General features: G+C 38.2%; 1 protein-coding gene across 4 annotated transcripts in view; it reads left to right on the forward strand.

Moving 5' to 3' along the window:
* The window catches only part of LOC136758560 (collagen alpha-1(XXVII) chain B), a 126,656-nt gene that overhangs the window by 36,271 nt on the left and 65,793 nt on the right, over window positions 1–24,592 (forward strand). For all 4 annotated transcript variants that reach the window (XM_066713053.1, XM_066713051.1, XM_066713052.1 and 1 more), the window contains exons 5-10: window positions 103–156; window positions 5,007–5,060; window positions 5,620–5,673; window positions 16,156–16,200; window positions 17,956–18,009; window positions 20,217–20,261. In XM_066713053.1, coding sequence (XP_066569150.1) covers window positions 103–156; window positions 5,007–5,060; window positions 5,620–5,673; window positions 16,156–16,200; window positions 17,956–18,009; window positions 20,217–20,261 — 306 coding nt within the window. The remainder of the gene's footprint in view (window positions 1–102; window positions 157–5,006; window positions 5,061–5,619; window positions 5,674–16,155; window positions 16,201–17,955; window positions 18,010–20,216; window positions 20,262–24,592) is intronic.

The following is a 24,592-nucleotide window of genomic DNA, read 5'->3' on the forward strand; positions in this document are numbered from 1 at the left end:
ATGGCAGGCTTTTATTGCATGCATAAATGATGGGTTCCAGCACTGACTTACACGTTCTTTGTAACTTATTACATATTTATTTGTTTGTTTGTTTTGTTTCAGGGTGCTCCCGGACCTCATGGAAACCCAGGTCGATCCGGTCTCCCAGGGATGAAGGTATGTATAGAGGGGCTTAGGAAATATATTCATTGTTAAATATAGAATTCTGCATTTACATTTCTGCAACTCCAAGAGATGGAAGCACATGTAGTCTATAAACAACAGGCCACAACAATAGGCAGTTGTTTGTGTTTGTTCTGCCCTTGACTGACTGGAATAGCTACTGCACAGTACTTACTGTATCATGTAGTGTAAACGCAACAGTAGCTGGACAAGTGGCATCCCCAATTTGGGTTTGTGGTCACCTGCAACAATCTATTCTGTTTTAGTTCAGATCAAATGTAACAGTTTTGCCAACCATATGCTTGGTCAAAACTAGCATTGTTGTGTTTGTGTTGGTGTAATTACAAGACAAATTACAAAGCAAATACGGGCATTACGGTTTGCTTAAAGTGGGAATATAGTTCAAATAAAATCAGCTGTAATATGTCAGGCTATGCTGCATGTGTACGATACTTGAGCTATGACAAAGAGTAATTTCAGTCTTCAATTAAAGCCATATATGCTCAGCAGTGTCTTTGTTTTCTTTCAAGGGAAAAGCCAACGCACATTGTATCATTTACTGGTGAATGTGTTAAAAAAAGAAAAGAAAAAAGATCTATAAATATATTATACAATCAGTAACTCAACGGCTTCTGGAAGCACTGCAGCTTTTGTATTCAGTAGCCGTCGAGGGGTAAGGCTCCAGCTCCTCCCATAGGCATATGTTTTTAATGTGACCCTGCCACACACATGTATACATTCATTATGTGTTCATCCAAAAAAAAAAAAAGAGACTTCCTCCTCTTTTGCTGACTGAAGGATAACAGAGGAATTTCATTAATATTACATGGGCAATGCAAAGAAAATTGAATTGACGTGGACAGGAAGGCATGTACCACTGTCTGGAGGAATCACAGCTGTGTGATGTGTGGATTCAAAGCTACAGTCCTCCACTGCCGAGCGGTCTGAATTGAGTTGTACTGACATGTTTATCAGTCGGTACATATACACAGACTGGGACTTTGAGATTTAAATCCTTGCTTTCCATGCAAAATAAAGTTAAGATATGCAGGAGTTCAAACCAGTGTAGCTCTGGTCAGAAGGATGAATGATGTAATTTCATTCCCTTTGCTTTTCGAGCATTTCTCCTTGTCATTCCCGATAAATTAGCCACATTCCCAATGGTTTCCGTTATGTATTTGATTGCCTGTTATTTTTGTTTTACAGACTGGGGTATTGCAGCCCCTTCTCACTTACTAGATAAAACAGTAACACTATGTCTGGAACACTAAAATTTAAATGTTTAGATTTTTAATTTCATTTTGCATGACCTTGTACTAACTTCTATAGGTCACTGACCAATTTTTGGTTATTACATGTTTGATGCAGTATATTTTCAGTATTCTTTCACCAAGAAGGAAACTGACTCTTCATTAAAAAAAGAATACATGAAAAAAGCCTTGCTTAAATTGTATTAACAGCATGAGACAGAAACTTTTTTAAAGTCTTGACAATTAGATACTGTAATTTGTTTTAACAATCAGAAGGTCTCCATACAGTTCATGAGAGTCCCCCCAAAAATGTTCATTGCAGGAAAGCAAAAATCAGATAAGAAAACATCATAAGCTTCTGGGATGGGAAATACAGATCAGCTGTGTAGACATTTCACCAAAGATCATCTTCATGTTTTCCCCTTCTTCTGTGTAAAAATGCAGCCAGTTTTTTTTCTCTGGAGCACTTTCCGACTAGAATATTTGTAGAGTCTGTTTGGTCTGCATGCCGAAATTATTTCTGGATTGGCCCCTTGGACCTCTCTATTTAGAAACTGCTTTTGGCGAAAAGAATGAAATAAAATAAAAAATGTGCCCTTCAAAACTGAGAGCTGTAGCAGAAAGAGGCCCATACATTGGACGTGCAGCATAGCTGAGCAGCTTATACTGATTATGAAACTGCAAATGACCTTTAAAGATATTTTACATTTTTGTATTTATTTTTTATTAATTGTTCCTGACCTTAGAATAAATGGGTATTTGCCCTCGAGCTTTTATTCCCCATTACTTAAAAATCCTGTTACACATTTATTTTTAAATAATAATGAACACAAATGCTAATATTTTCAATGTTTCCCTTAATTTTCAGCTTTGTTTGCTTTGTAGTGCTTTTAACTGTACAGACTTCAGATTTTACAAGTACTCTGAAGCTATTACTGTAACTATGTAATCCATTAGGTATGCTTCTCTAACTTCCTATACCAATTAATGCTCATGAAGAACAAAATACTTAGTGGTTAAAATAAACAAAATTGGAGGGATGTTCCAAATAATGTTGCTGTTATAAACAGAGCCTTATATAGTTTATTGTTCTATCTGCCACCACATCCACTAGGCCATCTGTTTATTGCTAATAACTCCTAAACTATGAAAGGTTGTTTTCCCTTATTATTATTTTTTACTGTAAAGTAAGTTTACTGTACATGTTGGGCAACATACTTTGCCATAGATCTGGTTTTATTTCAGTAGTTACTGGTGCCATTTTCTCTTTTATGCAAATTTCTGGCAGAACTGTTCTTCCAAACTGACAACTAAAATGTATTATAGTTTGAAGAAGACCTAATTACATCATGGGCCAGTCAGAACTGTATAGGAACAAATGGCAGATATTTTGACATTTTACAATTACCGCTTTTTGTCGCATCACCTTTGCATTGCTTATAAATACTATACTTATTGGACAAATTGTTTCAGTATATCTGTTATGACCATTTATCTGATGCACATTAACCAACATTTGTTTATCATAAAGCAGATAAATGCTGACTTGCAAACAATTTTTTTTGCAAAATAAAAAACTAAATTGAGAATCACCTTTCTCTTATTTGACTTAGATTTCTTGCTTAAATAGCAGCTCTCTGTTCAAATCTTTTATCCTATATTTTTATAATCATAAGGGATTTCACAGTTTTAAGCTAGAAGCATGTTGTTTATACTATTACAGATGCTTCAGTTTTCTTTGAAGTAGGAGCCTGCAGTAAACTTAAGGAAACACTTTCCATGGATATATGTTGTTCGGGGATTGGAGAAGAATGTTCTGGACTGATCTTTGATCTCGTGGAGTAAAAGCCCCTCAATGACTATTCAAGGTGCCTTTTCAGAAATGAATAGTTAACAAATTGACTGAATCATTTCCGAACATTTACTGAACACAAACATTGTTACTGGTCCATCCAAATAAATGTGTTTCTGTGTTTTCCACTCATTTTAAGGATTTATGTGATAAAAGTAAAGCAAAGAAATAGAAACCCCCTGAAAATTGGCCATTGGCCCTGAGTACAGATATAAAGCTGCTTTGTCTAGTCTGCTTTTTATCTGTTATTATTGTTGAGACCTTTTATTTCTTCCTATTGTTTGTTTCCTGAATTGTGCAACTTTTACCTGTTGCCATGCTTCTCAACAAGGACGTTTCTAGACTTCAAGTTTTAGGGGGGCTTCGAAATGGTGTCCGGTGTTTTTTCCGGTGTCAGAGTGGTTGGGGGGGTTGCTGACAATGTTTTGTGGAGTTACTTCTTCTTCATTCTTGGATTATTTTGTTGTATTAATTTTAGGGGGGCTGAGAGAAAATACAAGGGTCGGATGATGGTGTTTTGTCGGACGTTACTTCATAATCGTATTATTTTTAGGGGCTGAAGCCCCTCTAAATAGGTCCTAACGACGCCCCTGCTTCTCAAACCTCTTTTTCAGAGGTGTTGCTTTTAAAGCTCTAATCTCAAGGCATTTAATTTTTATCAGGACTGAAGGATGGCAAGCTGTGCTGAAACCACTGAAGTAATTTTAAAAAATCCACTTATTTAATTTCCTACATTTTCCCTTGATGTGGGAACATGTTATTGTTGACTTGAGCGGTGAGGCAGTGTTTGTAGATGTCTGACTTCTGGACCTGAAGGCTTTTACTGTTGTGCAACGGAGAGGCCTGTAGAGGCTTCCCAAGCCTGATCCACGCCCCCACACCTCCCGCCCCTTTATAAGAACGGAAGCACGAGTGTATAGTAATGATCTGTCCCCAGTAATGATTATTATTATTTTTTATTTATATGTTTATTTTCAAACATTTCCCATTGCCCAGGTTAGAACCGCATTCTTTACTTTACAGATTACTGAGAAATGGTTGGAAAAATTACATTGTTCATTTTTCTTTTTTCTTTCTTTTTCTTATTTTTTCAATCTGTCTGTAAATATTTATTTATGTTTTTATAGTTGTGATCATCAGAGATTTACTTTAGTGGCACTTTTGTCAAAATGGTTGAATTCAGGAATGTCATGGAAATACCATCCTCTAAATACTGGATTTGAAAAACAAAATGCTACCTTTCTGCGGTACACTTTAAATGTGTTCTAGAACACCAAATCATATTTTATTGTCTTTTATTTTTATTAATTTTTTCTTCCTTATCCTCTCTGTACTTCAAGAGAAAAAATAAAGTTAAAATTATGATGGAATGCCTAGGGATGCTAAGGTAAACACAGACATAGTCCCTCTGCCTGAAAAGCGGAAAGAATGCTTAGGGTGCCTTACCGAGTTATTTGAGAAACGTACAATATATTCACAGCAAAGGACTTATTTGGAAATTTGACTCATCTAAATATGGCTGGAGTCAGGATACATTTCTTCTTACTGTTGAAAGTGTAGGCGGGTAAATGTATATTGTATGAAGTTGCAAAATGGTATTGAAACTATGTTACCTGAAGTCTCAAAATTATGAGGTAACCTTTGAGGGCAGATAGATGGTTTTCAAGAGGGATTTAATTCTATCAATGTTAGGATGGTGTGATGAATGACTCTTACAACTACATTACATGTCTGTGTTTCAGGGAAGAAAAGGAGACCCTGGTCTATCACCTGGTAGAGCACCTAATGGGGAAAAAGTAAGAACATTTATTAGAGTTTATATTCATCCTTACAATTTGAAGTGTGTAGTTACATGCTTATAATGAGAGAATAACCTGTTATTACACAATAATATTGAAGTAATCGCCACATCTAAAAATGTAAATACACAGTTTTATTTGGTGATTGTTTTAATCTGTGCACTGAATAGCAGTAAATGCACAAATGTATAATTTTCTATATCTGTTTAGCGATGAGTAGTAGAGATGGACCCTTTCTCTATTTGTTCCTTGGCTTTCCATCCTCAACTTTAATAGTATGTCTAACAAATGCGTAATACTTTCTCCTATCCACAATAATATTGTGTTGCTAGGCAATGTGCAAAGCTTCCGTTTAAAATAAAATCGTAATAAATGTGGTCAGAAGGAATTACTGAATTTCATATGCGGGCACCTGTTAATTTAGAATATGCATTTGCTAAGTATTTGGCAATGCACACACTGCCCACCTGTTTGTTTTTTTGTCCATAAGTCACAAGTTAATGAAATAACTATTTTCGTAGGTTTCTAATTTGTAATTTTTATGTTGTTATTTTAGGGAGATCTTGGGCTTTTGGGTCCTCCTGGTTTACCTGGTCCGGCTGGTCGTAAGGTAGGAAAAAATTTAAATCCATCTACCGTTGCTCTAAATTTAGATTTCCAGCAACTGACACAGTGGAAACAAGGCAAGGGTGCTATTAGCATGACTGAATCATGAACCATTTTGGCATTTTCGGCAATACACATCATCTCCTCACCTGCACTGCAATGAACGCTCAGTATTAATCATAAATTGAAGTCAGGATGTGAATAATGACAAGACAAATCTCTACCGGGCAACACTCAGCAAGGTATACAGCTATATTTTTCAGTGCCCTACTGTTTTCACTTTAAACCCCCCACATGGGAAATGAGGAAGCTTGGCACTCTTGTAGGTATTGTGGCAATCTCCACCTTGAACACACTGGCAGGTGGAAGCCAAACAAAAGATAAACGCAGGCTTTCCAATCCACCCCCACTCATCTCTGTCCCAACCAGCAGGAAAACTAAGCTGCATCAAATCGGAAACTGGACAAGTGGAGCTCAGTAGCCAAAGTTCAAGTGCACACAACAACAAACAGACATCCACCTCCTACGTACTGTTTGTGCATTCACTCTTTAAATGAGTTCTTTGAAGACAACAGTCCAGGGGGATTACTCAAAACATCTTCCATTCAAGATGTTTCTCTCTCTCTCTTTTTTTTGTGGGGGGAAACCCAGTCTAAGACAGGCCAGACAGACTCATGCTGACATCATGCTTTTTGGTGCATTTATGGCAGCAAGTAAGCTGTTAATCTGTAGCACTATGAAAAATTGGAATCAGTCCTCAATTGATTATTCATAATTGTTTTCTAGATTTTAACGTGTTGTTAACGTGTATAATGGTTTTGTTCTTAAGATGATAAATAATACCCAATCTTTTAAGGTCACTTTGATTACATTGGGGTGTCTTGATGATATTGACTGTGCCTTAACCCTTACCTTGCATTTGTGAGAAATATATCTGGTCAGGGATCAGATCAATACATCATGTACTGTGTGTAAGGTGTATTCTCCTAGGGATGACTTTTTGTTCATATATAGGTTTATGTAAATGTTGCTACTGTTTTTTTTTCCATTGGCAACCCAGTTATATCATGGATAGATAAAAATGTATTCTGCCCATGTTTCAAATGCACTGGTCAGAAATATGGCTCATGGTTGTTGAGAGGGACTTGACTATTCTGTCCTTTATTACAATGTTTGTTATCCCTTTTGTCTGCTTTTAATAAAAGCGCTTTTTACCTCTGGGGGTGGGGAAATTTATCGTAGGGTCTGTTCACACATCTGATATATGCCTCAGTCCCTAACCTATTATACTTCCAAATTGGTGCCAGATCTCTGCTGGGATATTTCCTCCAAGCCTCTTTGTTTGTATGAACAAGGAAATTTAGTTGTGGCTCAGCACAATAAAAATGGTTTCTTTACTCAGGTGGACAAATGTTTTATTGAACAGAGGTATACATATATATATATATATATATATATATATATAACAATACAGCTGAGAGATGAAAAGCACTGCCAAAAGCATGTAATGTAATATAATACTCCATTATATTACATTAGCTCTCTTCCATTCTCTTTACATGAATGTGTGAGTGTGATTGTGCGAATGTAAACACACGCGCACAAACACACACTTATGTATGTATATATGTATGTATGTAGATAGCTAGATAGGTAAATAGATATAAATAATAATATACACACACAGATGTACATATCTCTCACATGTGTCTCTCTCACACACAGACACACATATGTAATGTGTGTGGGGGGGTGAAGGTGGTTTTTAATCACACAGTGTTAAATTCCTGTAAAACATGAAAAACTTCTAGTCTAAATCACCTGGCAGACCCACGGTAGCCACATGGTTTGTATTAAATGTCTGTGGTAGAAAACAAAATATTAAAAGCTGATGGAAAAATACTTGGAGAAACAATTTCTGCTAAATTACTTTTGGCAGGGAACCACAGGGTTATTCCATACATGGTTGCAGGCCAGCAAAAAAAAAAAAAAACACGGAAGATTAAAAAAAAGAAAGAAAATATGTAAGTCTAAAATGCTATTACACGGGAAACACTACCCCCAATACAATCCAACACTGCCGTCCATATCAGTAATTATGAATGCTCCCAATAAATGCATGTGTTTTTCATTGTAAACAAGATATGTTCATACACACCTCAGTTCCTTCTCAGACATGTTCATATAACAACTCCAGATGGTCTCTAACTGCTGAGTGGCTGCAACAACCTAATTATGTAATGGGGACAATGTGCTGTCCAAAAATGCTGTTTATGTTTAAGGCTACAGTGTTCCTTTCAGATTGCTTTCAGATTTGGATTCAGTAAGTAATTTAGTTTTCAGCATTGGCATTTTTTTTTTAATATTACACTCCCAGCACCTGAGCAAGTTAAACACCCCAAATATTGGCTAAGAAGTTAAGTGTTCGGTAAAGATGAGAAAAGAACTAGGGTGTTTACAAAATGTATTCTGAGGTAGATATTGGCTTGAATTAGGGTAATGAAATATGGATCTGAGTTTTTCCTGTAATGGCGATCCTGTAAATGTTTAAAATAATTACAATAGAGTATTCATGGCACAAAATTATTTGTTTTCTGCTGTTGGTACCAAGACAGCCAATGCCAAATTTGGCATAAAAATGCCAAGTGTAGCTTTAAGAATATACAAATATATAACTATTTGTGTCTTTCAGAAGCTGTAAACCTCTTTTCCTCTGTTGAACCATTATTTCATGACAGTTCTCTCATTGCTGTCTGGAAGAGGTCAAGTATAGCTTTACCAATATACCAAAGCAGCATTTAATATATATGTAGTTCTCTGTTTGCAATCCAGGGATCATACTATAGTAATACTATTTATTTTAGTGCCTGGAGTAACATATACCCAATTTTGATTAAAAAATAAATGAAGAAAAATAAAGATGGGTTTCAACTGTTTAGGTAACATGCTATTATTTAGTATTTTCTTTGTTCACATTATTATTATTATTTTAAAACAACATACAAGTCTAATTCAATGGCTGATTGGATTTCCGCTTGAATTCAGGTATTGGGAGTGTTCTCAAGGCTGCCCTCTGTCTGACATCCCGTGAGGGACATATCTTCCTCTAACTACGATACGATTGAAGCGCCTGTAGCTGGCATTCCTCCAGCAGCTTTGAGAGACATTAGAGACATGGCAGAATCAAGGACATTTGCTCCTTGGAGTCAGCTGGGGTATCTTTGGCATACCATGGACTAGCAAGTTGCCTTACATCCGGTGTGACTGGAAATTATCATAAAGACCTGTGCCGGCCCTCCTCCTGACACAAAAGCCCTCTCCTTTGTGTTCTGTGATTGCAGTGCATAATGAAGCAGATGGCTTTCCAATATAATCATTAGGAAGGGTTTGTGTTCACTCACAGACTGTGGTGAGAAATTGCGAAAGAAAAACTGAATAATTAGTTAGCTGTTCCATATTTGGGGAAATAAAATGAGAAGAAGGAAAAAAAGATCCTCCTAAATTATTTTTAAAAATCAAATCAAATGAACACCAGGAACTGAACTTTCTCGCCAAGACTTATGAGAAACATTTGTATCTTTCAGAAGCTAAAAAACTCTTTTCCTCTATTGAACCATAATTTAATGACAGTTCTTTATAATTGTGTCTCTCACTGCTGTCTGGAAGTGGAACAGAGGAAGGTTAAGTGGGTGCAATATCCTTTACTTGAGCAACAGAAGCTTAGGAAACTATTGAAGTCATCTATCTATTGAACGTGCAGCTACAAATGAATACCAAAGTGGAGAGAGAAACCGAGGTCAGTTGCTGATAGGAGGACATTGACATAAAAAAAAACAAAAAAAAACACTCCTTCCGTAGAGCTAACTGAATATAAAAAGAATTGACACAATACTAGTTTGTGAAATCTACTTTGCTTAGGCCGAGAGACCAACACAAATCAGGATGGCCTGTATATTGTATACATTCACAGCTTTTGTTTTATAATCCCCCACCTGTGTCATATTTTCACACTGAGTTTCAATGAGTTTACGATCATGGTGGCCCCCACGTTTCTCCTCTTTTTCTTTGTCTAACAAAGCCTAGGAGCTCAAGAGTGCCAGAGCTTGATTCGATTGTTCATAATGAATCAGGAATTACTTAGCCTCCATTAAGCCAGGTTGCCAGGTCCAGACTTCTCAATTCTGAGCTACGTTTCGGCTAAATCAACTCCAGTAGGACAACGTACACTCTGACCTTACAGTCCGCAGGCACTTACCCTCCTCGCCAGGCTATACCAGCTCATAGTGGAGGGGGGGTTGGAGGGGGAATGTGTCAAAGATGTAATGAAACAAGGTCACTCTCCAGTGCATTTCAAAGCCTGGAAAATGGTAAGGAAAGTCTGGAAAAGCAGACACAGTATCGCAGTTTTATTACGGAGAACATGACCACTTCTGGGAGTCTGCGCCGTACCTCTACCATGCCAAAAATGCCGGTGGTTTTCGTCTCAGTGAACCCCCCTGTCTGTGTTGTGCTTCAAAGTGTAGTACACTGGGCTTTAATAATCGCAAGGTATTTTTCTGTTTCTCCATTGTCACACTAGTTCAGCTGCAATTTCCGTATGTTGATCGTGCAGCATGATCTTTTTTGGAGAGGCTTCTTCCCATTCATTCTGTCCCCAAGGTTGGCCAGCACTGTTCCCACAGTCAATTTTGTTCTCACTAATTTTCCACTGTCCTAAACATTGCTAATCCCAATTCATTTTCCGGGTGATTTGCTCTAGTATTGCACTCAAATATTTTCATCACATTCAGAAATCCTCTGAGACCTTTTGTGTACACGCCTGGTATTGTTCACAACCCTTACAGCAGGTTTCCCCTGCTGTTTTTCTCCATTAGTTTTGATTTGCGCTCTGAGTCATCATGGAAAAACTTCCAATAGTCATTTGCCACCAGTTCATATTTTACAGCTCGTGTTTGTACATTTCCTGTGTTGTTTGACATCCATTAATGAATTGAATTTGCCTGCAGTGTATAATGCAGTTTAATGTACCAGCAACAAATATATGACTTTAGACATGGCTAAAATTATTTGGAATTGCCTGATGTTTGCTATCCATTATACATGGCATATCAAAGATTAATGAATATGTGCATCAGAGGAGGCCTATACAATTTGAAAAAAGGAGGCCTATATAATTTGGAGGACAAAATACTTGATTGTCTAGTTTAAGTGCTTGTCTACAGTAAAGTATCCTTTATTGAGCATCTGTTGCTGCATTAGAAACCAAAAAGGAATGATACAATTGAGTATAATTCTCTGTTTATTTAAGTTGACTCTGCAAAGAAGTCTCTGTGCACCTGGATACCAGACCGGAGTGCCCAACATCACAGGTCATGCATCATACAAGGACTCTGACCACGCAGAGGTCATCCTGCCTTAACGAGCCAGTGCAAAATTAAACACATCATAATTTGTCATCAAATAAAACTCCAATATTACTAAAAGAAAATATGATTCTGACCAAAGAAAACCTATATTTTTATATCATAAGCAACCAAGTGCTTTGCTATAAAGTCACAGCTGAACCAACAATCACACAGCAAACCGAAGCCACTTCGAGGGGGGAATTGGCTGCCATTTTTCGCCAGCACAACACAGTTGAGTTGTATTTTATTGTAATCAAAACTAAGGTGAGGAAAAATGAAATTAGCAGATTTTATGACCTGTACTAAATTTGGCCATGATACCAAAGTGCCAATGGATCATTAATGACCACATTGTTGGCAGAAACCTGATTTAATGTTTCTTTCAAAAGATCGACCTGCCATCCCATTGTATAACTGAACAGTTAGTTTGGATTTCCTGATGAAGGAATGTAAACTTCTTTTTTAAGAACATAATTTAGTTTTTATGTCCAAACTGTTGAAAAGACCTTGGTTTTATGACATATATAATACAGAGCAGGTTTGCTCCATAGTATGAAAATATTGTCCAGGAACAGAACAGAGTAATTTATTTTTACAGTCCATAGGGTCTAATACTCTGAATTTGTAACCTGTGAATAATTTGCCCAGACTTCACCATTTATTGTTAATTTATTATTAAACTTTTTAGCTTCAACTAAACTGTTAAATGTTAAGTTAAGCATGATCCTCACTGCTGGATTACGGACCATGACCATTTCTTTCCATGGAAAAACAAATGGAAAAATAGAAAAATTGCCTCGAAAGCAGGATAGAAATGTGCAATTTTTACAGCTTCTTAGAAGTGGAGTGTGTATTCCCATTTTGCAGCATATGTTCTGCCAAACCATGTCTGCTTGAAAAAAGAAAAGAAAAAAAACATATTACTTTTCAGTATGACTTGAATTTGTAAAGCTCTAGCAGAAATATTGTTCAAAGGGACCTTTAGCACTGTAACAGGGAGAGACTCCCCCAGTTGACTGAAACCTGTGTGGGACTTCCAAACCAGCTTCACAGCTCCCTTGAGCTCCAGTCATACACAATCGCCATGGGAGAGTCGCAAGCAGGCGGAGAGTTGGATGTACAAGAGCAAACAAACCGTAAACATGTCAACATGATAAACCCACCCGCGTCAGCGAGCACAGAAACGCTGGGATCACCTCTAACCCCTGCCAGCACTATTTGTCACCGTCTCCAACCTGCAAAAGCCCAGGGGAGGGTGATACGAGGAAGAAAATGTCAATAAACTATGAACGCCAGCAAACGTCCTTTTGCTTGCCGTTGCTGTCAACACTATCATCCGGCATCCTCAGGCCGACGTATGAACTTTGATTCTGTGTAACCACATGACCGCTTCCCGCAGGGTGTACTGAACAAAAGGCCTTTGTGCAGTAGCCTTTACACAGTGCATGTACAGTATGTTGCCTTCTTTTTCCCCATTCTGATGCCAGGATGCACAGTTACAGAGTCCCTGTTAAGGATTTACTCTGAAACATTGTGATAAGATCTGTCATTTTGTAAATGACGATCACCTGTGGATATTCCTAAAAGAGGCTTTTACATTTTTCTCAGGTTTCCTTAATGTTATGGCGTACATGAGTTATTTTCTATTTTTCTGCCACCGTAGAGGATCTCGCTTCATATTCTGATTCTGAAACTGTTCTGTGTAAATACAAGTATCATTTAAAAAGATGAAACAGCAGTGCAGTGAAAACACCCATAATTTGTCTTAAATGTGGTTGACACCCATGGATCTCCAAGTTACCCAAAGACAGGCATGCTGATTAAAGAAGAACAAATACAGAAAAAATAAACTCTGGCTTTAGCTTACACGATTAGCACTAAAAATAGCTACAACCGAATGGGTTTGATTTTAGAGAGAATATCTGCTTTGGGTGGTTACACACATATTCCTTGTGTGCACGGTTCATTGCTTACATTGCCTAATGTAGACTGAGTTAATGAAAGTGAAATTTTTGTGGTTTTATCTAATTCAATGCATATGGTCATTAAACATGCAGAATTACTGAATTGTACATTATTTGTTGTTATTGTTAATTTATTATTATTAATAATCATGATAATAGGGTAGTTTACACAGTCTTTGAAACCTGTCTGGCATATTAGGAGAGTAAGGAGCGGGACTGATTATGATTTCGTAAGCCCCAGAGGAGTCAGTCTATTGACAGTGCTTTGAGGCTTTGAAGAATAATAAACCTTTCTTTGAGATTCCTCTGATATAAGGGCAACAGAGATGGGGAGGCGGGGGGGGGGGGGTACGGTAAGTTCATCCTTCATTGTGTGGTTACACATCATAAAACCACCGCAATGGATGGAAAAATCTGAACAAACCATAAGAGTGCAGTGAAGAATTTTTCTCGTCTGCCCAAGGGTCTGAATAGGAGACGAGCAAATTGCATCCAGAGCGTTTCTGTAAGAGAAAAGTCTTAGTCACCAAGAAACACTGACAACTTGTCTAGGCTTTCCAGCTCTTAACAAGCTTTGACAAAAACTGTACTTGAGTTTCCCTTTGATGGATGTTTTTTTGGTTTTCTTTTGGAGCTGACCATTGAACATTTCATAGGCCAACCACTGTGTTCTAATAATTTAACAACTCAACACCTTCTGTTACCATGTCTTACTTTTGCTTTGTTAGGTTTTTTTTTGTGTGCATTTTTTTAAAGTTTTTGCAAATGATTTGAAGTTCAGCCATGCAAAGAGGTAATAACATCACTTTGTGCCTTGCTGTGAAAATACTTCACAGATATGAGGGTTTGGATGTGAAGAGCAACCCAGTGTTATGGGAGCTTAGAAATGCTTACAGGGTCAGTTGGTTTCCTATGTAGTTTTGAAAGGCTTAGGTGCGTACCAGTACAGGCATTCTTGTAGAGGAGGATGGATTTCAAGATATACCAGGACTTTTCAGATTTCCTTCATGGTGCCGATGGTTGCTCACCAGCAATGCTTTCATTTTTGCCCAAGACATCCTATGTTGTCTTGCTCTTATAGTTTCTCTTCGTATTTCCACATTAGGCTGCTATACTTTGGAACCGAGAAGTGAGGAAAGCCTGTGGTGATGCATATCTTAGAGAAAGATAGAAGCAAAGTCTGTGTTCTTGCTCTTGTTTTGGGATGTTGCCAGTGAACAGAGGCTGTTGTGCACTACTGGAAGCGTCGCAGATCTTTGGGATCTTAATTTATCACCTGGAAACTAGTGATAGGCCAGTTCTGTGAGTAAGAGGATGTAATGCCTCCTGAGACTTCTGTCATACAGTTACTCATGTTTCAGCTATGTGCTGTCCATACTGCAGATTGTTTACGGCTACAGAAATAACACTAAACCCATTAATTAATTACCTTTCTTGATATTTAGACTTCAATTAATTATTATTGCATCACAGTCAACAGAGCATCCTTTAAGAGTAACAAGTTAGTTGCTTATGTAACACAGACTTTGTTTTAGAAAAGTGTGACATTTTCTTTCTGTTATTAATGGTTTGACCTTTTTTGTTTTATGCATTAAGGAGGGGGGGTATAGTGAAGAGGTCTCAGGAGTATCTCATTGACAGAATTACTGGCTTTTGGAGTGGGTTTGTCTGTCTCCATGTACATCCTCTGTCTTACAAACGTTTGAAATCCATTTTCTTATTACAAATGTGGGCACGCAGACACAGAAACATGAACAACAACCTATGGAAAGAAAAAGTCTGATCAGGAACCCAACCGCATTTGGAAATGTGCAGAATGGTGGCCACAACCACAGCAACATGAACTGGCAGTATGGATCTGTTTCCCATCTCGTCCTTCTAGTTAATCTGAGAATAAAAAAAGAGTGGGTTCCTGTCTTTCACTGTAAAATATCACAGTTGAAACATCTACTGGGAAATGTATTGCCAAGACAACCAAGTGATGATTTTGCCATATTTAAACAAGAGGGATAAGGCAGTATAACACTGTGTATAGTCCATCGCTGCAAAATGATCTGTTCCCAACCAAGTACCAGTTTTATTCCTCCAGTCCTGAGGAATTCCCACATATTGTGTCTATAAAAACCATATCCTGAGGGTTGACTCCCATTTAATGTAAGGTTTTGACCTCTTACATTTTTTTTAAATGTTCTCTCTCATAGCAGATACTGGGACTGAGAATGATAAAGTATGACATGAACTAAAGATGTACACATCTGACCAGCAAATGTCTTATTTAGTGGTACAAATAGCTATTGCTTTAGATAAAATCATATGGTCTACTCTTATTGTTCTTGTCTAGTTCCAGGAATTGTTATGACACAATGAGTCTGTTGATTCACCTTACCTACTAATCACTATTTTCTCTGGGGTGGGGGGGCTCCTGTAAATTGATGCTTCAAATTAGAAACTATAAGCAAAGTGAATAAGGTTCCCTGGGGGAGGATGACATAATTTTCAAGACTTGCCCGTGCTTCTAGTTTACTGGAACAATAAGTTAATTACTCAACACTGTGGTTTTTGAAAGTAACTTCTGGTTTTCTTGTACAATGTGAAGTTTACATTGCTGAGTGTGGTCTAGGTCATTACAACATACTCCTACCGTTCTGTATCCTGTAATTATCTTTCTTTTCTTGTTTCTTTGTCTGCAACATAATAATGTTCCCTAAATCCAGATTAAGTTTTGAGTCGGCCAACTGCTAATTTGAAGAACATTGTTTCAGCATGTATGGGTTTTATTTTTACATGATGTTAAAAATATATCCTGCTGTAAAGTCTGTTCCATAGAACCAGATTCAAGCAGAAGACTGTTTACTTGTAATGCTTAGATCCTGCTTGTTTTTCTGTGCATTTCCTATTGACTGTCATTGCGGCAGCAGACGTGATTTTTATTCGCTATGCAATTAAGTCGTACCCTATATTTTGCAAACTTAGACCAAAGCAGGTGCATCAATCCAGTGCCACACATATATAACATTAAACACAGGGATTACACAAAGTGTGCTCTACTGGCAGCTGCTTAATGGTTACTGCTTTACTTTTCTATGTGCTAAACATCACTTTTGTCTCTCCTTTCAGGGACAGAAAGGCCACCCAGGTCCTCCAGGGCATCCAGGAGAACCAGTGAGTAGAGTGTAATGTTTTATTTTGTTTTTTTGTTTTGTTTTTGACATTTCTATGGCTACTTTCTGAAAGGTTTCCAGTGAGAGGCAGCCATTAGGCCTATCGATCCAGCTCGGTTGCTTATAGTGCTTTTTGAAGGCATCCACAACAATTTAGCTTTGTTCCAGATGTGCTTGTAACTTAAGGTGGTTTCAGGCTGATTTCATTCCAAGGAATAAGATAATAAAACATTCTTGGATATGGGATGTTCTAAAAGCAGACAAGCTTGACAAGTCATACAGTCAACTTTCATTGGTACCCTTTATTTATGTCTAATGCACACTGAAGCTGGTGATGATACTCATGCTTATTGATATACAAAGTAAGTATAGGTTTATGTCCCATGTGCCTTGTTTGTATTCTTGATGCCATACTGGGAGGAGTAGGGATTACATATTGCAGGAATTTTGGTGTTTTCACTGCCAACCAGTATGGAGATCCCCTGCAGGATACAGTGAGCATAATATGGAAAGATTTTAGATTGTGGTGACTCATAGCAAAAATACAGAACTTGTCCAGTGCAATTCCATCTGATCTAAAATTGAATGCTATATTTAAAATCAAAAATAATGTATTTTGCTTCTGCTAAATATACATAAAAAACTAAAATCCATCAAGTGTGATACAGGAATTTGAAAAAGAAAACATCTGGGGTTCATTTTATGAATCAGAAGTTGTGATTTCTGTAACAAATGGAAGATTGATAATGCAATGCCAAGGTCTTTGTGGTATTTCAGCAAAAGACAGTAAGGAAAATTTGACAAAAGATGTTCACACCAGAGTGTCATCAGCGGCCCGTTTTCTTAAAATATTAAATTGAAATGTGCAGTTCAGTAGAATAATAATTACATTATAACTGTAAGTGCTTCAAGTCTTGTATTCTAAACCGTACACCGCCAAATATGTAGCGTAGCCTTGCTTTGCGCTAAACTCCATGATGAAAATGTGTATTTATTCACTGATTTACATTACACACACGGTGCTTTTCATTTTGAGACACTTTTGGGCTAAAAAGCGCAAAGTACCCTTTTTGGCGACGTTACATAATGGATAATACAATTCACGCTTTACCGAAGCAGCAGAATTAAATCTTAAGGTACTCGGCCAAATGTGTCTTTGGGGTCACTTTGGGTTCCCGCTGTCAACACACCTCGGCTATGCTTGGCTTGAGCTGGTGACAAATAACTGTAGCAACACTTTCATGCCACTGTATTTCCTACAATGCAAAGATAACATTTGGCCAACGGGACATAAAACATACCTTTGCGACAGGCCAGAGCTTGAAACCTTCGCTACGCATTTGGTCAAACCTGAGAGCCTCGAGAGCACATGAATAGGTGGCTGTTCTAGAGGCAGCGCAATGTCAAAGGATGTTATACATGAACGCATTTGCACTTAAAGAATCTTGGCAAGGCCTTTCCCGCTGAAACAGTACCATATGGTCTGAATATAGGGAGAAACATCTGAAAAACCAACAAGAAAATAACACCTTATTTCTGGTCAGGCCCTGCCTTCCAAAAACAATATTGACCAGACAAAGGGCTTTTATACTGCGCTTCTTGTACGACACTTGGATTTACACAGTTTTCGGCCTTTACCCACTTCTCACTCTACATCCGTCAATACAGAATCTCCACTTAACTGACAGTAAGGACAGTGTTCAATGTAATTGTGACAAATCGCTTTTCTTTTTTTTCTTTTTTTTTTCTTCTCCAGGGGGAGCGAGGCCCAGAAGGAAGCCCAGGTGCCAAAGGTTATCCTGGCAGGCAGGTGCAGTAAATCTTAAGATGCTGTGCTGGCTAAATGCACAAAGTAGTCATTTCAGTGTGGTGGGACATGAGAAGGGTTTTAAATACAGGGAGGCTTTTGAAGGCTACAGCTCCTCTCCACAATTAACAACAGCCTCCTTTTAAGAGGCTCACTTGACGTTTTTTGAGGTAGAAAACCTTGCAACTCCTCCATAAACAAAATCCGAATAGGGTTTCTGATAAAGATCTGATCACTGGAAGAGAAGCCTTTCCTCAGAGAAATGTTTCCACTTACAGTAAACCAATAAGCAATTTACCATTCAGCATTTTAAACTATATCTGTTTTAGGCATTTGTTTATTTATTTTTTATAAAAGTGTTCTTTATGCAATGTTCTGGATTGGGAAAGGAGGCAGAAATGGTTGGATCCCATGGAAACGTTTTGGCCCCAAAAAATAAATACAGTTAACCGACTCGGATTCTTAATGTTACAGCCGTCTTGTGAAACAAACAGGTACTTCTTTCTGACTAATTCTCCCATCTGCCAAGCTATAAATTATACTCATTCCCTTTTCGAGAGCTGCTGCTGTTAGTGGTGAAACGGCGACAGAGGATAGGGAAAAGGAGGGATATTTTTTTCATGGCCTATTATTAGGTATGGATTTCACTGCATATAGTGTGCTTTGAGTGTGCTTGTCAGTCAATTGCATCCCTTCAACCTTCTAACAAGGAACGCAAAGAGGCATATCACTTCAAACGATGCCTTTCAATACATGTTTATTATAACAAAGGGAGATGTTGCATGTTCATCTTCTGTGTCAGGGTTTGTCTAAACAATGTTGAGTGCAATGTATTGGCAGTGGTTGACCGGATATTTCATTCTTTCTGAAGTGTACTCCTGAATCTTTCTGGCAATGTAGCAGAATAGAGTAAATGCTTGTAGAGTAAGAGCCTTCAGCAAGTTGCACTGGGCTCAGTTAGACCTCTGTTATACCCCATGCTGTAGTCTTTAGCACCCCCTACCATCTGAAACTCAGGCAGGACTGAACATGCTAGCTGTGAGTTTGAACGTTAATCTAAAAGACCAGGTTGATAAATGTCAAATACTGGCATATGCAGCTCAACACATGTCTAAAAAATCAGCAGAAATGTTTTATTTATTTTTTAAAATCTTTTTCAAACAAGAAATGTTATGCTCTGACTGTGTGATGTACAGAGAATACATTTGTATGTGCTGAAGTTTTGTTAGGTAGTGAAACTTGAGTGGTTAATGAGTAATTGTGCTGAAAATGACTATAACAATGTGTTCTATGTTAATGATGTATTTCTGCTTCTTTTCTCATGTCGTGATTGTCAGTGGATTGTAAAACAAAACTTCTATAGAGGCTACCCTGTGAATTAACCAACCATGCTAATTGCTTTGAGATAGACATGCAACGTAGGGACAGAAATGTCGAAAATCAAATACTGGAATTAACTCCTGCTTCATAGTGTAGCACTAACTAAGACCAAGGCTGAAGGGATTACACTTCATGACTCATGTCTTACAAAATAATATTTGCCAAATAAAATATGAATTTGCTGAATTGCCCCTGAATTCACATTAGTTAATGTCTTTAGTTCGCTGGAGTTTTCACTGATGTCAATACTTAATGAGAATCTATGTGAAATAAAGCTTTATCACCCGGCCACACAGCTGGGTTTCATTAGGATATCACAGTGTGATTCACACTATAGTACTGTCAGGAATTCACACTTCATGCATTAGGCCTTCAGAAAACTTGCACACAAACACTGTGCTGAAGAAATACTCATTATTATTTCAGTGAGATTACAGGAATTATAAATCAATGAATACAAACTGAAATGCAGTTTTTTCAATACCAACTTTTGCTAATGTAAAACAGTTCATCCTTATAAAATATCTCACCATGTCTTGTTCCTTTTTTACTGTTGCGAACCTTTCCTCTATATACATAACAGATTTGCACTTCTCCAGGAGTAAATGCTAAGGTTAAAACAAAACACAGCTGCTTTTTAGATTTAGTAGCTGTTCGAGGTAAAGAAAATGATTTATGCATTTCCTTAACCGAATAGTATGTCATTATCAGATGAACAGTTTCTCTTTCCACAGTTTCATTTGCTAATAAACTTTGCTAACAAAATTTAAACAGTACAGTTTTGAACTTATAGTAAATCCAACTACTGTGGTACTTTTTATGTATTTTAGGGTTTGCCGGGGCCTATAGGAGATCTGGGGCCTAAAGGATCTCGGGTAAGTAAGATGTACAGTTTGTGTTCTGTTACTTTTTATATGGTGAGCAATTTAGAAATGTGACCTTCCTGTAAACAGTGCTATCCTGATTGGGGTTTTATAGTCAGCAGGAAAAGGAATGTAACCCAGTTCATATTATCCAGTATCTGCTATAGGACAAACTGCAGCCCGTTACCTCTTGAGAATAGTCACCCTTGACCTACTGCATCATTTGGGCTGAAACCCCTGCATTAAGGTGTCAGGTCCCCCTTTTCCTATTCCAGTGGAATACAGAGCAAACACTGAGGCTACCAGACAAGCTAATGACTCTTGTGGGCAGAGCTGAAGTCTAAGGTTTCTCACTGTATGTCCAGTATGTGTGTAAATTAGTGTACAAAGAAACTGTAACCAAAAGCAGCTTAATCAGGATTAGCGTCAGTTGAAATAACTTCAGGGACTCATTGTTTTCCACCTTCTCTTTTTTTTTTTCCCGAAAGTACGAAATTGTTCCATGTAACTTGCATGATCGTAATGACATGAATCCACTAGGAATGTTTATGCTTCAATAGACCTGTCCACAAAAAATGAAATAATCCAGTTTGTGTGTGTGTGTGTGTTCCTATTTCTAAGTAGTGACCCTTGAACATGTATGAAAAATATTTACTAAACACCCACTATATAAATACATTTTACAAAATTACGTATCATTGGCCATGTATTTTCCATGCAAATATTCTCAAGGAACATTGGCACTTTAACAGTGAAAGCAATGAATCGATATCTCTGTCAATGTTTCTAGATTATCTTCAGAAGGGAAACATTAGTATTGAAATATGTGCGTTGAATTTGATGGCTCCAGTTACGGGGCTGTTAGAGCCCTGAACGCCAGGCTGATTCATGCTGCTGTACCTGGGCAACAGTTTAGATGGATGGGTTCTTCCTGCTTGTGAATTATGACAGCAGGTGAACAGAAGGAAACTTGGAACGGAATAAGTGTGTCTTGGACGCAGAAGAAAAGGGATTATTTGGTTTGTACTTATTATGTGGTGCAAGACAAAGGAATATCCAAGAGCCATCAAGGTTTTCTTTATGGGCCCTGACAAAAACATATTGCTCTGAGTAATGTTAGGCACACACACATTACCACGGTCCAAAGCATACTCGGAACGAAAATGTGTTTTCTCATTTTTCATCCTAAATTACTCTCTCTCTCTCTCTCTCTCTCTCTCTCTCTCTCTCTCTCTCTCTCTCTCTCTCTCAAATTATATTTTTAATGTAAATGCTACTTTTTCAAATCCAGTTATTTAATTAAAATGACAGTATATTCATCCAATATGGCATGCAAGCAAGTCAGTCAGACAGTCAGCATACAATTGCAGTTATTCGTTAGTATTTGCTGTTTGACCCTTCAAATATTGTTCCCACTAAAATACAGCCAATTCTTTCATTTTACAGTAGGGTCTCATATTAAATGGGTTTATATTGCACTGAAAATACTTTGGCTGCTATAAAAACCTTGCAGTAGAACTCTTCTAAACTCTTGCATATTAAACACGGTTTTAGCTGCTTTTTCAAAGACCTCATGAGCGGAGTGTGTAATTGTCTGCCTCTTGCAAGACAGCAGCTGTAAAGCTGTGTTCACCTGTCTGTGTACAGTCAAAACAACTTGGCTATCATTTACTGCATCCACAGACACTGTTATCAGAGTGTCTAATCTCTATGATAAATGACAATAACAAAAATAATACTCAATAGTAAGTTATGGCGATAAAGCACAGAAACATTACGTGGGTATAATTTCTCACCAATTATTGTATTTCACCATGTGTTTAATCAAGTCCAAATATGCAGATATATGTGTACTGTCAGTTAGATATTAGGTTAGGTTAGTGCACTGTTGTTGAGGTAAATGTTGCAGTCTGCAGAGCTGAGCTGAAGCACTGATGGGTCAAAAGCATTTTGATTTCCTACCCCCCAGTCACTGGAATTTCCTGTTCAAATCTTACCCTGTATTTTCTATATATATTTTAAATTTTCCCAACTCATTTGGAAATTCTGACCTCAAAGACATACCTGCCAACAGATGTTTGTCCCTCAGAATTGTATAATATAATTGAAGGTTACTATAGAACACACAATTGTGCTCAAAAGAAGGTAATACAAATAAAAAAAAACATAATATCAAATTACAGTGTTCAGACATACAGAAGTTTTCAATCTGAAGTGTGTTTGATTTTTGCTGTTGAGTTAGGGTCACAAGTGGCTGATCCAGCAGAAGCCATACCATGAGTGTTGATTTCGTCTGGATACAGCCCTTACTGATGGTGCCCTGGAGCTCCCAGTGCTACCGTAAAATTGGCCAAGCAGCCTCAGTACTGAAGTGGGTTAGAGCTTATTGGGGAATCCCAGGAAAATGGACCGGACTAAATTCATATACATTGATGGAAAAAAGTATTTGATCCCCTGCTGATTTTTTACGTTTGCCCACTGACAAAGAAATGATCAGTCTATAATTTTAATGGTAGGTGTATTTTAACAGTGAGAGACAGAATAACAACAACAAAATCCAGAAAAACGCATTTCAAAAAAGTTATACATTGATTTGCATGTTAATGAGTGAAATAAGTATTTGATCCCCTATCAATCAGCAAGATTTCTGACTCCCAGGTGTCTTTTATACAGGTAACGAGCTGAGATTAGGAGCACTCTCTTAAAGGTTACCTGTATAAAAGACACCTGTCCACGGAAGCAATCAATCAATCAGATTCCAAACTCTCCACCATGGCCAAGACCAAAGAGCTGTCCAAGGATATCAGGGACAAGATTGTAGACTTACACAAGGCTGGAATGGGCTACAAGACCATCGCCAAGCAGCTTGGTGAGAAGGTGACAACAGTTGGTGCGATTATTCGCAAATGGAAGAAACACAAAATAACTGTCAGTCTCCCTCGCTCTGGGGCTCCATGCAAGATCTCACCTCGTGGAGTTTCAATGATCATGAGAATGGTGAGGAATCAGCCCAGAACTACACGGGTGGATCTTGTTAATGATCTTGTCGAGGCAGCTGGAACCATAGTCACCAAGAAAACAATTGGTGACACACTACGCCGTGAAGGACTGAAATCCTGCAGCGCCCGCAAGGTCCCCCTGCTCAAGAAAGCACATGTACAGGCCCGTCTGAAGTTTGCCAATGAACATCTGAATGATTCAGAGGAGAACTGGGTGAAAGTGTTGTGGTCAGATGAGACCAAAATCGAGCTCTTTGGCATCAACACAACTCGCCGTGTTTGGAGGAGGAGGAATGACCCCAAGAACACCATCCCCACCGTCAAACATGGAGGTGGAAACATTATGCTTTGGGGGTGTTTTTCTGCTAAGGGGACAGGACAACTGCACCGCATCCAAGGGACGATGGACGGGGCCATGTACTGTCAAATCTTGGGTGAGAACCTCCTTCCCTCAGCCAGGGCATTGAAAATGGGTCGTGGATGGGGATTCCAGCATGACAATGACCCAAAACACACAGCCAAGGCAACAAAGGGGTGGCTCAGGAAGAAGCACATTAAGGTCCTGGAGTGGCCTAGCCAGTCTCCAGACCTTAATCCCATAGAAAATCTGTGGAGGGAGCTGAAGGTTCGAGTTGCCAAACGTTAGCCTCGAAACCTTAATGACTTGGAGAGGATCTGCAAAGAGGAGTGGGACAAAATCCCTCCTGAGATGTGTGCAAACCTGGTGGCCAACTACAAGAAACGTCTGACCTCTGTGATTGCCAACAAGGGTTTTGCCACCAAGTACTAAGTCGAAGGGGTCAAATACTTATTTCCCTCATTAACATGCAAATCAATTTATAACTTTTTTGAAATGCGTTTTTCTGGATTTTTTTGTTGTTATTCTGTCTCTCACTGTTAAAATACACCTACCATTAAAATTATAGACTGATCATTTCTTTGTCAGTGGGCAAATGTACAAAATCAGCAGGGGATCAAATACTTTTTTCCCTCACTGTAGTTGAACCTAGGATTAGTGAACTTTTGGTTCTTGTATAATGCAACAGAAGGCATGGAATCATGTTTGTCACCCGCATTATCAGTGCACTTTGTACGCAATCCTGCTCTTCCTAAAGCCTAAAGCAAATCCAATGGCTATGCAATGAGTCTTACTGATTTGCATGGGAGACTGGGATACCGTCGTTTTTTTAGCTTCCCCCCAGCAGAGGGCAGTGTCACTGAGAGAGCTCCGTCTGTCCCGTGACTGACACTCCGCTGATCTGTGAAAAGAAAGGGACGAATATTCATGTCCATGTATGTGCGTGTATTCATTTCTCCAGGGTAGTGCAGAGACCAGGCGGGTTG

This window comes from Amia ocellicauda, chromosome 9 (genome assembly GCF_036373705.1).
Source record: "Amia ocellicauda isolate fAmiCal2 chromosome 9, fAmiCal2.hap1, whole genome shotgun sequence".
NCBI classification, from domain to species: Eukaryota; Metazoa; Chordata; class Actinopteri; order Amiiformes; family Amiidae; genus Amia; species Amia ocellicauda.